General features: G+C 47.8%; 1 protein-coding gene across 3 annotated transcripts in view; it reads left to right on the top strand.

Annotated features, from left to right (window-relative positions):
• The first annotated feature begins 593 nt into the window (after nucleotides 1-593).
• Nucleotides 594-16,564, top strand: part of MFHAS1 (malignant fibrous histiocytoma amplified sequence 1) — a 51,596-nt gene continuing 35,625 nt past the window's right edge. For 2 of the 3 annotated variants that reach the window (XM_030194484.1, XM_030194483.1), the window contains exon 1: nucleotides 594-3,597. In XM_030194484.1, the coding sequence (XP_030050344.1) occupies nucleotides 690-3,597 (2,908 nt within the window). In that variant the 5' untranslated portion in view covers nucleotides 594-689. Of the gene's footprint in view, nucleotides 3,598-8,147; nucleotides 8,225-16,564 lie in introns of those variants that run through there. The other variant, XM_030194485.1, reaches the window with a different exon arrangement.

Raw genomic sequence — 16,564 nt, 5'->3', positions numbered from 1 at the left:
CTCTTCAATGTCGCCTTCGGCACCTAACCACTACACCTGTACTCAGGAAATCTCGACTGCCCCAACTTGATATTTCGTCCTTTAGATTGTAAGCTCCTTCGAGCAGGGACCGTCCTTCCTTGTTAATTTGTACAGCGCTGTTAAGTAGTAGTAGTAGCAGAGTGAGTACATTTATAGGTTAGTAGAAGAAGTTTGAACAGGATGCACAAACGGATAGGGAGCCAGTGAAGCGACTTGAGGAGAGGGGTAGTATGAGTAAAGCGACCCTGGCGGAAGACGAGACGGGCAGCAGAGTTTTGAACCGATTGGAGAGGGGAGAGGTGACAACACGGATGCAGCTGCTCACGGTTTGTTTTGAGTGTACTAGAGATGACGGCTACGCAGCGGAGTGGAAACTGAGATTTCCTTAATTGGTTTCCAAGTGTTGACGTCACTTGGTCTCCTGCCTATTAAACCTCCTCGCTGTCTTCGGTACCGTGCATGCGCGCCTGGCTTCGCCTTTGGCTCCGCCTCCGCCCTCTTTCCCGTGCATGCGCGCTGTTGCCGGATTTGGGCTGGAGGATGCATCCGGGCCGGGGGACGACGAGCACGAGCCGGCGGCTGCGGGCGGCCCGGGGTGAACGGATCTTCCTGCTGCCGCCCGGGGCCGCGAGCGGCATGTAGCGCGTCACCGGGGCCCTGCTCCCGCCATGACCGAGCCCGAGAGCGGCAAGCTGCGGGCGGCGCGGCTGTGGCGGGACCTGGCCCTGCGCTCCCGGAAGCTGCGGGGAGGAGGAGGAGAAGGCGGTGGCGGTAGCGCTCTGTGCCAGCTGTTCCCGGACGCTGGGAAAGAGGAGGACGAGGACGACGAGGTGGCTGCGGCCACTGCCCTGGACCTGGCGCTGCCCCCGGACCTGTCCGACGTCAAGGTGCTGAACCTCGACAACCGCGCGCTGGAGGCGCTGCCGGCGGCGCTGGCCGGGCGGCCGTTGGAGAACCTGCACGCGCTCATTCTGCGGCGCAACCGTCTTCTGACCCTGCCCGCCACCGCCCTGCCCCGCCGTCTGGCCGAGCTCGACCTCAGCCACAACCGCCTGCAGGCGCTGCCCGAAGCCTTGGCGTCGCTTCGGGGGCTGCGCCGGCTCTGCCTGGGCCACAACCGCCTGCAGGAGCTGCCCTGTCACCTGGGCGCGCTGCGGCTGCTGGAGGAGCTGGAGCTGAGCTTCAACCGCCTGGCTGCCCTGCCCGACTCCTTCGGCCTCTTGAGCCGGCTGCGCGCCCTCGACCTGGACCACAACAAGCTGCCCGGCTTCCCTCGGCAGCTGCTGCTGCTCTGTGCCCTGGAAGAGCTCGACCTGTCCGGCAACCGGCTCCAGGCGCTGCCTGACGACATCGGCGCCCTGCGCGGCCTCAAACTTCTCTGGCTGAGCGGCGCCAGCCTGCTGGAGCTGCCCGAAGGCTTATGTCAGCTCGGCAGCTTGGAGAGCCTCATGTTGGACAACAACGGGCTGGCGGCGCTGCCCAGCCAGTTCGGCCAGCTGCAGAGGCTCAAGATGCTCAACCTGTCCTCCAACGCCTTCCAGGAGTTTCCCGGCGCCGTCCTGCTGCTGCAAGGCCTGGAGGAGCTTTACCTGAGCCGCAACAGACTCTCCACCGTGCCCGAAGCCGTCTCGGGGCTGAGTAGGCTGCTAACCCTGTGGCTGGATAATAACAGGATTAGGTACCTGCCTGACTCCATCGTGTACCTGGGGGGTTTGGAGGAGCTGGTGTTGCAAGGAAACCAAATCGCGATCCTCCCCGACGACTTTGGGAAGTTGGCCAAAGTCAGCATCTGGAAGATAAAGGATAACCCTTTGATCCAGCCTCCCTATGAGGTATGCATGAAGGGCATCCCTTACATTGCTGCCTACCAGAAGGAACTTGCTCAGTCCCAACCTGCGGTGAAGCCAAGGCTGAAACTGGTACTTATGGGTCTGAAAGATGCAGGCAAAACGGCCCTAAGGCAGTGCCTGACCAGTGGGCAACAGAAGGTGCACCTGGTGCAGGGCAGTAAAGGCGTAGAAGTCACCAACTGGACAGCTGATGTGGAGAGAAACCTCACCTTTATAGTTTATGATTTAGCAGGAGACCAGAGCTATGATGTCATTAAACCTTTTTTCCTTTCTCCCGGGGCCCTTTACACTTTGGTAGTAAACTTGAAAGCTTATGTTTCAAAGCACTTTTATCCATATGTTGGCTATTTTTTAAATTTTATCTGTGCCAAGGTGCCACATGCTGTTGTGTGCATTGTAGGGACACACTCTGACCTCTGTGATGATAAGGAGCTGGAGGAGAAATGCCTTGACATCCACCACCAGATAGCTCTACAGGAGAAAAAAAAGTGTGATATTTTGCAAGACTTAGCACAAAAAATAGATGAGGCCCTGGGCCAGGACTATGATGTGCGTGCCTCCAGCCCCCATGCAGCATTTTATGGTGTGAATGACAAGAATCTGCGAAGGAGAAAAGCCCAGCTTCAGTATTTGTTAAACAGCCGCTTGCAGATCCTTTCTCCTGTGCTCTGCGTGAGCTGCCTTGAGTGCTCCAACATTCAGCGCCTGAGAGACAAGCTGATGTCTGTTGCAGAGCACAGGGAGATATTTCCAAACTTGCACCGAGTCCTTCCTAAATCCTGGCAGATGCTGGAAGAACTGCACTTTAAACCTCAAGAGCTGTGGCTTACTTGGTGGGATTCCGCTCGGTTAGGGTTACAGGCAGGGCTGACGGAGGACAGGTTACAGAGTGCCCTCTCTTATCTGCATGAAAGTGGGAAGCTGCTTTATTTTGAAGATAATCTGACACTTAAAGAGTACGTTTTTCACAACCTAACAAAACTGATTGACATTTTGAATGTGTTTTTTCAGAGGGATGCCACAGTTCTTCTTCAGAAGCTTTTGAGTGATACCAACATGGATGAACTGCGAGCTACCCAGCTGCATCACTATGTGGAGGGATTCCTTCTTCATGGGCTCCTTCCTGCGCATATTATCAGGCTGCTTCTTAAGCCCCATATCAAAACCCTTGAGGACCTGCAACTCATACTCGAACTGTTGGAAAAAATGGGGCTCTGTTACTGTATTAACAAACCAAAATCTAAACCTTTGAATGGAGCCACTGCCTGGCACAAGTTTCCCTGTTACGTAAAAAATGAGGTGCCTCATGCAGAGGCCTGGATCAATGGCACAAGCCCAGCGGGGCAGTCATTAGTAATTGAACAGCTGCAGATAGACTACAGCTTTCCATTTATCTTCCCTCCAGGATTATTTGCACGTTTTAGCGTTCAGATTAATAGTCATGTAGTTCATCGCTCAGATGGTAAATTTCAGATCTTTGCCTATAGAGGGAAAGTGCCTGTTGTGGTGAGTTACAGACCTGCCAGTAGTCTGCTACAGCCAGACACTTTGTCCATTGCCAGCCATGCTTCGCTACCAAATATATGGACTGCATGGCAAGCTATAACACCACTGCTGGAGGAATTGAATGTGCTTCTTCAAGAATGGCCAGGTCTGTTCTACACTGTACATGTCCTCTGTTCAAAGTGCCTTAAACGAGGGTCGCCCAACCCACATACTTTCCCAGGTAAGACTTGAACCAGTTTACAAGAATTTGGGGTATTTAGATATAATTTACTGTAAAGCATTTTAAAATTAAGGGTTGTACTTGATTCCTACTATATTTTATCACTGAAGATGTATTGGTACACAATCTCTTTATCTATTGGGATCAGACTCATTTTGGAATTTTTTGGATTTTGGAATGAAAGGAAGATTAGAGATCAGGAGCTTAGCGAAAGTATTACACAAGCTTATCAGTACTAATTGGTTAAAGTTCATGTTCTGCTTCTCACAGTTACCCATGTTGCATTGGGACATGTTTGGCACCAAACCTGAGATTTGGTGTACAGAAAACCTCCATGAAATAAATTTTGGGTTTTGGAGCTTTTCACTTTTTAGATTTTTGAATAAGAATTGTTTACTTGTAATTATAGTTAGTAGTGTAAATAGGGGCCCTTTTACCAAGGTGTGCTAAAAAGTGGCTTGTGCTATGACTAGTGCGTGGTTTTCCCGTGAACTGAGGCCACTTTTAGTGCTGCTGTAAAATGGCTGCATTTTCTATTTTTCAATTGGCCACATGCTGATTTCCCAATTAACATGTGGCCATTAGTATGGGAGCCCATACTTACACCTATTTTCTAGGAGGTAAAGGCTCCTGTTCCAGCCATGTGCTAATTAGTTAGCACGACTACACTGCTGCTCATGAGCCCTTACTGCCTGAAAAATAGGTGGTGGTAAGGGCTTATGCGCTAATGACCACGCACTAATGAGGAAATTAGTTCATGGCCATTAATAGGAAAAGTGGAAAATGGGGCCATTTTGCCACCGTGCTAAAAGTGGCCTCAATATGTGGGAAAGACCAGTGCTGGTGATTGCACTGGTCACTTTTTAGTGCAGCTTGGTAAAAGGGCTCCTAAATCTAAGCACAGCTGTGCACTGCCATGCAACAAATATCCAGGTCTTCTGCTCCTTGTGTTGACTGGGGATTAGGGATGTATAGGCAGAATTTTTTTTTTAATTAAACTTTGTTTTATGTATTAATGCACCTATTTCAGCATGCTCTAAAGTGAAATGGCACATCCTTACTAAGGATGCTTACAAGGCAGGATTTACAACCTCTTGGGAAAGGAGTTGTGACCCTTCTTTAGAGGTCACGTGTAATGGTCAGATTCAGGGCCCATGGTTGCAGTGTTCTTGAAGGAGCTCCTGGCCAAGAACTGTCACTGCATTGACCAGACTAGGTATGATGATGGGTAGAGTGGTTGTACTTGAAGGCTAGGGATGTGCATTCTTTAACATGCATTTGGTTCGTTAGCATGCCTTAAAATATTTAGGAAACTTATAGTAATAATCATAAGCCCAGAATAAGTGACCCACATCTGTCACAATTGGCGAGCTTATGCACAGTCTCTTATATACAAAGTATGTTTTCTGAAATATTTTTAAACATGTTTATGAAGACCTCAGTGGAGAAGTTAGATGTAGGTATTCACCTTTTATCCATTAAAGTAGTTCTCCCGAATCGTCACTGGTCCTCGTTTTTTACTTTTTTGTTGTGTTAAGTTTCACTAAATCTTCTAAATCATGCACAGTTTCTTCAATTCATAATTAGAATCAAAAACTTAAAATGGTGTCAGTTTCGAGGGTTCTTATGGTCCGACATGAATCATATTTTGTCTGCTGGCTGTATCAAGGATCCAGCCCCTTTGCAAAATAATTTTTTATGTCTTAAACATTCAATTCTGAAGTATAACAGTTAACTTATAGTTGTACAAACAATAGTTGTTCACTAGTGTCATCCTTAGACCATCCATGCCGACTGAGTAAATTTTTTTCTTGTCAAGATGGTGGTGACATTTTTCATATGCTAGAACAGCGCTGATTTGCGAGTCCACCAATCACAATCCTGGATTCAAATTTCATCCATTTGAGTTCTGTATTCAGTCCCCTTAGAACCACCAAATGGATGACACAGCAAAGACAATCTGAATAATAAAAGCTGTTCTTTGAGGACAAGCAGGATCATATTGCCACACTGATGAGAGATGTCATCTGACGGAGCCCTGGGTAGGAACACTCTCCAGCAACATGTTAAATAGTTTGAATATTTGGGGGAAACAAACATAATGAACCTTGTAGTCAAGGTTTATTATGTTTGTTTCCCCCAAATATTCAAACTATTTAACTATCCAGGAATGGCTCCTGGCCGGTTATATAGCATTTAAGTGCCTAACCGCAGGTATTCAGTGGGAAATAATGGGTTATCTGCTGCTGAATATCCCGGTTAGCCACTATCTGGTTAGGCATGGATATGCAGCATCAAACCAGCTATTAGAGCGGTCAAAATAGGCTACTTAACTAGCAGGCCTATCTTTAACTGCTAAAAAGTTAACCGGCTAGTGCTGAATATCGACATAGCCGGTTAACCTTTTAGCTGCCAAAATAAACCCGCATATTCAGTGCTGGTTGCCATATATGGCCTGGCATTGAATATCTGGGTTTAACGCCGGCAGCGGACAGCAAACGTGCTGCCCGCCACTGGCTGAAAATCGGGTCCTTTATGTTTATTACAGACTTGATATACCGCCTTTGCTGACTAGCAGATCAAAGTGCTTTACAAGTAAAATATAAATAATTGAGACAGGAAAGACTCAAATTATATACAGTATATTGCAAACTGTTTTGACATTGGATCAGATCAGTTAACCCATGACTCAGGTTCCAAAATAAAATAGTTAAAAAAAAACATCTTTAATAAAACCTTTAATTTTTTGTGAGACTGTTCAGCACGAATAAATCCAGGAAGATCATTCCGCAATTTAGGGGCCAAAAACTAAAAAGCAAAATGTCTCATTGATTCATAATGGGCCTTCTTAGGTCCAGGCAAAACCAAACAGAATCTAAAGATCTAAGGGATCCAGAAAGTGTGTAAGGAATAGTTAAGGAAGATATAAGATGGAACCCCTAAATGATAAGCCTTGTGTGCCAGACATAAGATTTTAAATGAAATGCAGAAATGAGCAGGGAGCCAGTGTAGGTGCTGGAATAATGGTAAAAGATGATTGTATTTGTGGGGCTGATATAAAAGTCTTCCTGCAGTATTTTGCAATGTTTGTAGACATTTAACGTGTTGTCATTATGCAGTGGCCATGGTGCCTTTCCTACCAGGACCTGTGAGCACTACTTCTACAGAATTTAGGCCCTGCTGATCTGGGAAGTTAGAGACCTGAACCAAAAATGGAACCTAGGTTCCTCCACCAGACGGGTGTTTCCTCCAAGGAGTGGCCTGGTGTGTGCAAATATTTTTTCATGTGAGCCAACAAGTTTTAAAAGCTAACAGTTTTTGAGTGCCAGTATTAGCAATTAATTTCTGTAGGTATATAGCACCCAAAAATATTTTTTTGTGAGCAACCATGTAAAATCAGTGAGCGACGCTTCTAAAATGTATGAGCAATCATTCCTGCGCTCCGCTTAGAGGGAGCATTGCACCAGACCATCCCTAGTAAATGTCTTTTAAAGGATGCAGGTGGGATTGCTAAAATGAGTTAAAAATTGTTGTACTTTCTTTTACAGTGGTGATAAATCAGTAATATTATGTGAGCTGAAGCAACAGGCTTGCTATTTCATGGGTCTCTATGGCTTTAATTTACTGCTGCAGTGTGGCTATAAACAGACAGCAGTTACTGCCATGTAAGACACAGGTGTTCTAAAATGTGAACATCGTCATCAATTTATAAATGATCTGGAAATGAAATTGACAAGTGAGGTGATTACATTTGCAAATAACACAAAATTATGCAAAGATGTTAAATTGCATGTAAGCTGTGAAAAACTGCAGGAGGACCTTAGGAAATTGGAAGACTGGGCATCCAAATAGCAGATGAAATTTAATATGGACAACTATAGTAACATAGTAAATGACAGCAGATAAAAACCTAAACAGTCCATCCAGTCTGCCCAATAGTCACACTCATTATCAATTAATGATTAAACCAACAATATATGCGATTTGGTTTTAAACATGTGGATTATCCTTCCCATGTGCATCATTTTACTCATTGGGAAGAATAATCCAAATTATAGCTACTTGATGCTTGGTTCTGCATTAGGAGTCACCACCCAGGAAAAGTATCAGAACACTATCAGTGTTTTTCTTACTTGCTAACAGGAAGACTCCTTGCAAATAGGTTCTCTGGAAAGGTTACTTTCTCTAGAAAATAATTTTAAACAGATATTCACAAGTATAACCAGGCCTTGCTTTCTTTTTGTATTGGTAGAGATGTATTTTCTTTTAAATAGCTAAGCTGTGCTCTAACCTGATATTAAAATATAGGTTTCCTTTGACTATTAAGTGGCTTTGCACAGATGCTATGGTAAACTCTAAAATAGTACCTTTTAAATACTAGCCTATGAAACTGTAACAGACTTTAAATTCTAAAAAATAATATTCCCTAATCTGCATAAAGACAATAAGATTATATATTTAACTCTACCTTTTCCCAAGTTTAAAGGCAATTTTCTAGTGGGTAAAATACTCACCAGTGAAATTCTTTCTCTCTGGATGTCCTTTCACAGCACGTCTTCTGTACAGCCTATACAGAAGGCTGACTGGGTATAGAGTCCAGAAGGTTCCCTTGGGCTGATTCTGAGAACCTAATGCTGGTGCTAGTGCCGATTAGTGCTGGACTAGTGCCGGTGTTAATCTGCGCAGAATGTTCAGAGGGCTGCAGCGTGGGATACAACATGTGCGCCAAAGATTAGCATAAATAGGTATTTAAATGTGGTCAAACGGATGTTAATGAGTTCATTTCCTATTCCCTCCCCAATGCTCTGAGATCAGCGCACAAAACATACTGGTGGAAACCAAACGCCAGATTGGAGCTGGCGTTAGGGTGTTTGAAGAGAGGATTTCTCATGATTTTCCCCTTTAAAATCTGCCAGTTTTGATTAAATTTGGAAGCCTCTATGCATTGGGAGTGAGAAACACGTTCGAGTCCGAGCAGAGCTGAAAATGAAAGCGCACAGTGCCTGTTTTTTTGTGCTTAAATATAAGCCTTCAGTGAAAAACATTTTTTTGGAAGGCTTATACCTAAAGGTGCAGAGGAACGGCGCCAATGTATGCTTCACCTCCGGGTTTGCCTGCCACATGTGCACAAGCGCCGCGCTTACCACAAAACCCTTCTACACATGCGCCAGGCACATTCCTCTTCCTTATTTTTGGTTTCACAGTGCGCATGTTATTGGCATTCAATTAGTGTTGAGTTTCAGGAAGCTATAGTAGTAGTAGTAGTATTTTTCTGCACTGTTCCTGTGCTGTTCATGGGCGCTCTTCGCTATAGTGCCAGAGTTCTGAGCATTGGGCCACCAGATTTGAGAAACTTCAGCTTCCTCACCATTTCATGAGGGTCAGATCTGTTCTCGAGCCCAAAACCTCCTTGGTTGCCCCTGGGAGTGAGCTTGGTCTTTGGAGTTTTTTGGGAGGAAAATTTTCTAGAATACTATGCTCACCTTCCACATACGTTCTTAATGCGCGTGCACTTGTAGAACTTAGTGAACAGTGTTGCAGAGTTTGCAGACACTCTGCTTTCAGAGAAGCTGCAGAACTTTGCCAGCTAGTAACCAAGCAGCAAGAGTGTAGGAAGCACATGATCTGGGCAACCTATGATGCTTTTGATACGGCATCCAGGGCCTCTGTCATGGGTATTAGGATGTTCAGACTTGCCTGGCTGCATGCCTCAGAGCTAGAACCAAAAAGCTGGAGTTATTTTACCATGATTTTTGAGACCTAATATGTGTCATTACTGCCTAATCTGTGGCAGTTTTTCACCATGGTATTTTTTTGCCAAGCGGCATGAGGAATGTTTAAGTTGCACTAAGTCTCTAACACTGCTTGAAGAATTCCCCCCTTAACCTTTCATGGCTTCAGGTACAAACTCAGAATGTAAGCCCACTGGGAGCAGGAAAAAAAGCTATTGTACTTGAATGCCACTTGCTATGAGCTATTCCTGAAAAAGGCATGAGCTAAATCTAAAATACCCCCTTTTTTTCTGCCACTGATGCCTAAATGATATAAATGTATGTATATGATTCCATCAGAAAAAGATTTTTGGGGGCTCTCAACCCTTAATTATCTGGAAAATAAACATCTCCAAATTTACAGTTTATAAACAATTAAGACTAAAAGCCCTAAATATCATTATTATTTCAAAACAGGTTTATTATAAACTGATATGCTAAAACTAATGGAAAGGAATATGTGTGTAAACCTAATGCTTATTTAAAATTCTCTATCAGCTTTTTTTTTTGTTACATTTGTACCCCGCGCTTTCCCACTCATGGCAGGCTCAATGCAGCTTACATGGGGCAATGGACGGTTAAGTGACTTGCCCAGAGTCACAAGGAGCTGCCTGTGACTGAAGTGGGAATTGAACTCAGTTCCCCAGGACCAAAGTCCACCACCCTAACCACTAGGCCACTCCTCCACAGTTGAATAGAGAAGGTATAATTTTGTCTGTGATGATGTATTAATAGCCATACTAAGTACTCCTTAAATTCTTTGTCTATTATTGTCCTAGAAAAATTGTTTTCTGACATTCTTGCAGTTTGTGGATCTGGAAGTTCTCAGTATGTTTATGAACAGATTCAGGGACTTCCATACTTGGCCACATGCTGTTCAAAAGAATTAATCTTTTAACTAAATAGAGGCCTTGCCTTTTTGGCAGATTCCTATAGGGAATATTTAATTTTCAGTTTCCAGATGTCTCTACAGGCAGACTGCTTGTCGCTAAACTTTATCCACCCAATAAAAAGTACTGCTTGATTTGATTCTCATTAAGAAGAGAACTGTTTGGCATTTCTTTCACAATACCACGCAGTGTAATTATAAATAATACAAAGCAGCAAAAGGGAAGAGTGCTGTCCTTAGTCAACATGAAGAACCCAGAAAACATATATCATGCCTAGGGTTTCTACTTTCCATCAATTAGGTGTAGTTTGAACATGTAAGCAATTGGTATTTATAAGTGTTTATGTGGCATGGATATTGAGGCTGATTTTAGAAAGGACATATAAACTGGAATTTAGACATTCAGGGCAGGACATCTCAAGTTCTGCTAGTATTTTAGAATAGGATCTGCCGTTGTAGAGCCTTTTCTAAAGTACATGGTGAAATGGATATTTATGTACCAGTTATATGTGGCAGGAAGATCTATTTTATTAAATGTATTCATTAGGATTTATTTGTTTAGAATCATAAACCGCTAAAATATGAACAGGTCAACATGGGCCCATGTGGCAACACATACATTTTTTTTTTTATTTGCATTTAAAATGTAAGTACATCTAATACATAAATGTAAGATATGGAGCAACACATACATGTTTAATGACATAAATGTTTGTCAGCCATTTTAGAAACAAATAATGATTTTTCCTGAAGTCACATAGCCCGCAGTCCCTTGCCAGTTTTGCTTTTGGGGGAGGGGGCATCAAAATGCGCTGGGTAGTGGGTATAAATCCCATTATCAATCTTTATGGACATAAATGTGCATTCCTCATCTGAAATGGGGAATACATGTTTACGGTATAGGTCCACCCTAGTTCTATCCAGAACACACTCAGGTTATGCCTCTTTGCCATATTCATATTTTAGATGTGTATGTGGTAGCTTTTTAAAATCGGAATTTAGATGTTTATGCAATTTAAAGGTCTAAATGCTGGTGCATGACTTAAACCTGAATAGCTCTTTTAAAATAAGCACCATTATTACTTGGTACCTACATGTTAGCAGTTAAGGAGCTGTTAGCTTAGAACTGGCAGAGATCGGAATGGAAGATCCAAGACAGACGAGGGAAGGTTTGAGAAAATTCTATGGGAAGTGTTATTTTTCTGGAATGTTTCCAATAAACATTATATATATATATATATATATATATATATATATATATATATATATAATATGCCATAAAGCCTGTTACAACAGGCAAAATGTCTGTTGTATGTAATGAAATAGCAAAATGGGGAAGATTTTTATTTCTGGAATGTAATTTAAAAGTTGATGAACGTAATGTCAGTTGATGTTTATATACTATGTTTTTTGTGTACACAGCATTACATCCTTCAGAATTTGAACCTTGTTATTGTTAGACTTATGTGAGTTCCCATGTCCCTTATTGTTAACATTTTGTGTGTGTGCCTGTTTGAAAGAGAGAGAGAGGTGTGAGAGTGAGTTCAGAGAGAAAGTGAGTGTGTGTGCGCCTGTCTGGAAGAGAGAGAGAGAAAGAGTTGAGGAAGGAGAAGATAAATTTCTCCCTGCTTTCCCGAGCTTCCCTCTTTCTTTTTGGCCTGCCCACTGCCCCAGCCAAACAGCTGATCCACACTGGTCCGCTCCCTGCAGCATCCCTTTGCCGATGCAGGACGCAGCCAAAACTTGACGCCACCCTGACCCCCGAAAATGAATGGGTCGCCTCAGCGAAAACACCCCTTGCCTGCCCTTAGCTCCCACGGCCTGTCTCCCGGATCGCCGCTTCAGCCCCGCAGCAACTTACTGAGTTGCCGACATGCCCTCAGGTGACTGCCCTGGTGCAATCGTCTGCGTGCTGGCTCTTGATTTGCCCGGTAGCAGGGTCGATCTGGTCCTGTCTCTAACCACGGCGGGAGATACCAAGATATTGTGTGTGTGTGAGAGAGAGAGAGAGACAGACAGACAGACAGTCAGTGATTGTGCGAGAGAGAGAAAGTGTGTGTGTGCGCCTGTCTGAAAGAGAGAGTGTGAGAGTGAGTTCAGAGAGAGAGTGAGAGACAGAGAAAGTGTGTGTGTCTGTCTGAAAGAGAGAGAGAATCAAGGAAGGAGAAGAGAAATTTCTCCCTGCTTCTGTTTGTTTTGTGAAAGTACAGGAGGTATTTTGTGTGTGAGAGAGAAAGTGTGTGTGCACCTGTCTGAAAGAGAGAGAAAAGACAGAGACATGGCACTGTTTCAGGGGGAGAGTGCTTGAGCATCCTGTGTTTTTTTTCTCCCCAGCTGTGGTACTTACTGGTTCTCCGAGGACAAGCAGGCTGCTTGTTCTCACGACTGGGTGACGTCCGCGGCAGCCCCCACCAACCGGAAAAAAGCTTCGCGGGACGGTCGGCACGCAGGGCACGCCCACCGCGCATGCGCGGCCGTCTTCCCGCCCGTGCGCGACCGCTCCCGCCAGTTCCTTTTTTTCCGCGTCTGGAGAGAGTCGTGCCCCGCCGCTCTCTCTGATTCAGCCGCCGGATTTTCGATCGCGTTTACGCCGATCGTGCTTTTTCTTGTTTATTTCGGTTTAGTTACCGTCAGGTTTCTTTTAAAAAAAAAAAAAGAAACCCTGCGCGTGTGGAGCACGCGCTCCCTTTTTTCCCTCGCTTCCAGCGGGGACGCTGCGTTGCGGCCTAGTGGCCGCACGGTCGTTTTCCTTTTCGTGGTGTGATTTCAGCCACCATTGACGACTTTGACTTCGCCGACGCGATTTTTCCGTCGATGTCCTCGAAGGTCCCGAGTGGATTTAAAAAGTGTGGTCGCTGCGGCCGGCCGATCTCGCAGACCGACACCCACGCTTGGTGCCTCCAGTGCCTCGGGCCGGAGCACAATATCAAGTCGTGTTCTCTATGTCTCGGTCTCCGGAAACGGACTCAGGTTGCGAGGCAAGTTCTGCGGGACCGTCTTTTTGGAACTTGCGCCGGCCCCTTGACGTCGACCTCGAAGGCATCGGTATCGACGCCCGGCCCTTCGGTACCGGTATCGATGCCCGAGACATCGGCACCGATGGCAGCGACCCCAGGAGAACAGGTCCCGTCGGCCCGCCGGTCCTCCGGTGAGAGTGGGGGTGAGAGGCCGCGTGGGCAGTCGGCCCCGGTCACTCCCTCAACTCGTGGGCCACGGGACCGAACCCTGTCTGACCCGGTACCTCGAGACCGAGGGGGATCGACCTCCTCCTCCTCCATGCCCGGCGCCGGTGACGGGCATTGTAAGAAAGATAAGAAGCGTCGTCACCGGTCGCCCTCGGTGCATCCGGATATCGGAGAGGAGGCGACGCCGAAGCGTCATCGTCGAGAGGAGAGGTCTCCGTCGGTTGTGGAGGTACCGACGCGTCGGGGTTCCGGCACCTCGGTGCCGTCTCCTGGCCCCCAGCAGCTTCTGGCGCCGACACCCCTACCGGCCCCACCGCCTTTCCCGGCAGCGGGCCTGGACGAGTGCCTCAGAGCCATCCTTCCGGGGATCCTGGAAGGGCTGATGCGCCAGGCTGTGCCGGCGCCGGGGGTGCTTGCGCCCTCTGCGCCGATGACTGTGGCGCCGGCGAGCTCTAGCCCGGCGCCGGGGCCGTCGACACCGCCGCCGCTTGCGGTGCCGGTCTCGACCGCCACGCAGGTGGAGTCCCCGTCGACGTTGATGGAGGGAGCTCCGTCCCCGCCGGCGCGGGAGTCCACCGCTCGACGACACCGAGACCTTGGTGCCTCGACGTCGAGCCGGGCCCGGTTCAGGACTCAGCTACATGAGCTTATGTCCGACACCGAGGATGAGGACTCGTGGGGGGAAGAGGAGGACCCTAGATATTTCTCCTCAGAGGAGTCTATGGGCCTTCCCTCGGACCCCACGCCTTCACCGGAGAGGAAACTCTCACCTCCTGAGAGTCTCTCCTTTGCCTCCTTTGTGCGGGATATGTCTATTAGCATTCCCTTCCCCGTGGTCTCTGTGGAAGAGCCGAGGGCCGAGATGCTCGAGGTCCTCGACTATCCATCACCACCTAGAGAGTCCTCCACGGTGCCGCTGCACAATGTCCTTAAGGAGACGCTGCTTCGGAACTGGGTGCGACCATTAACTAACCCCACCATTCCCAAGAAAGCAGAGTCCCAGTACAGGATCCACTCCGACCCAGAGCTAATGCGGCCACAATTGCCCCATGACTCAGCGGTCGTGGATTCTGCTCTCAAGAGGGCACGGAGTTCGAGGGATACCGCCTCGGCGCCCCCGGGGCGGGAGTCTCGCACTCTGGACTCGTTTGGGAGGAAGGCCTACCAATCCTCCATGCTCGTGACCCGCATCCAATCATACCTGCTCTATATGAGCATTCACATGCGGACCTATGTGCAGCAACTGGCGGACCTGGTCGAGAAGCTCCCGCCGGAGCAGTCCAGGCCTTATCAGGAGGTGGTCAGGCAGCTGAAGGCGTGCAGGAAAGTTCCTGTCCAGGGGTATCTATGACACCTGTGACGTGGCATCTCGTGCTGCGGCCCAAGGTATAGTGATGCGCAGGCTCTCATGGCTCCGTGCCTCTGACCTGGACAACCGCACCCAGCAGAGACTGGCCGACGTCCCTTGCCGGGGGGATAACATTTTTGGTGAGAAGGTCGAGCAGATGGTGGGACCAACTGCATCAGCGGGAAACCGCTCTCGACAAGCTCTCCCACCGGGCGCCTTCAGCATCCACCTCCACAGGTGGACGTTTTTTCCCGGGCCCGGCAGGCTGCACCCTATTCTTTGCGAAGCGTAGGTACAACCAGCCGGCCCGAAGGCCTCGTCAGGCACAGGGACAGCCCCAGCGCGCTCGTTCTCGTCAACAGCGTGCGCCTAAGCAGCCCCCTGCGCCTCCACAGCAAAAGCCGGGGACGGGCTTTTGACTGGATCCACGGGAACATAGCCGCCCTACAAGTGTCCGTACCGGACGATCTGCCGGTCGGAGGGAGGTTAAAATTTTTTCACCAAAGGTGGCCTCTCATAACCTCCGACCAGTGGGTTCTCCAAATAGTGCGGTGCGGATACGCCCTGAATTTGGCCTCCCTGCCTCCAAATTGTCCTCCGGGAGCTCAGTCTTTCAGCTCCCATCACAAGCAGGTACTTGCAGAGGAACTCTCCGCCCTTCTCAGCGCCAATGTGGTCGAGCCCGTACCACCCGGGCAGGAAGGGCAGGGATTCTATTCCAGGTACTTCCTTGTGGAAAAGAAAACAGGGGGGATGCGTCCCATCCTAGACCTGAGAGGCCTGAACAAATTCCTGGTCAAAGAAAAGTTCAGGATGCTTTCCTTGGGCACCCTTCTGCCAATGATTCAGAAAAAACGATTGGCTATGTTCCCTGGATTTAAAGGACGCATATACTCACATACCGATACTGCCAGCTCACAGACAGTATCTCAGATTCCGCCTGGGCGCACGGCACTTTCAGTATTGTGTGCTGCCCTTTGGGCTCGCCTCTGCCCCACGAGTGTTTACCAAGTGCCTCGTGGTGGTAGCGGCCTACCTACGCAAGCTGGGAGTGCACGTGTTCCCATATCTCGACGATTGGCTGGTCAAGAACACCTCGGAGGCAGGAGCCCTCCGGTCCATGCAGTGCACTATTCAGCTTCTGGAGCTGCTGGGGTTTGTGATAAATTACCCAAAGTCCCATCTCCAGCCAACCCAGTCTCTGGAATTCATAGGAGCTCTGCTGAATACCCAGACGGCTCAGGCCTACCTTCCCGAAGCGAGGGCCACCAATCTCCTGGCCCTGGCTTCGCAGACCAGAGCGTCTCAGCAGATCACAGCTCGGCAGATGTTGAGACTTCTGGGTCATATGGCCTCCACAGTTCATGTGACTCCCATGGCTCGTCTTCACATGAGATCTGCTCAATGGACCCTAGCTTCCCAGTGGTTCCAAGCCACCGGGAATCTAGAAGATGTCATCCGCCTCTCCACCAGTTGCCGCACTTCACTGCTCTGGTGGACCATCCGGACCAATTTGACCCTGGGACGTCCATTTCAAATTCCACAGCCCACGAAAGTGTTGACGACGGATGCATCTCGCCTGGGGTGGGGAGCTCATGTCGATGGGCTTCACACCCAGGGTCTGTGGTCCCTCCAGGAAAAGGATCTGCAGATCAACCTCCTGGAGCTCCGAGCGATCTGGAACGCGCTGAAGGCTTTCAGAGATCGGCTGTCCTGCCAAATTATCCAAATTCGGACAGACAATCAGGTTGCAATGTATTACGTCAACAAGCAG

The sequence above is a fragment of the Microcaecilia unicolor genome, chromosome 2 (genome assembly GCF_901765095.1).
Source record: "Microcaecilia unicolor chromosome 2, aMicUni1.1, whole genome shotgun sequence".
Taxonomy (NCBI): Eukaryota; Metazoa; Chordata; class Amphibia; order Gymnophiona; family Siphonopidae; genus Microcaecilia; species Microcaecilia unicolor.
This window is presented reverse-complemented; position numbering and strand designations above follow the sequence as displayed.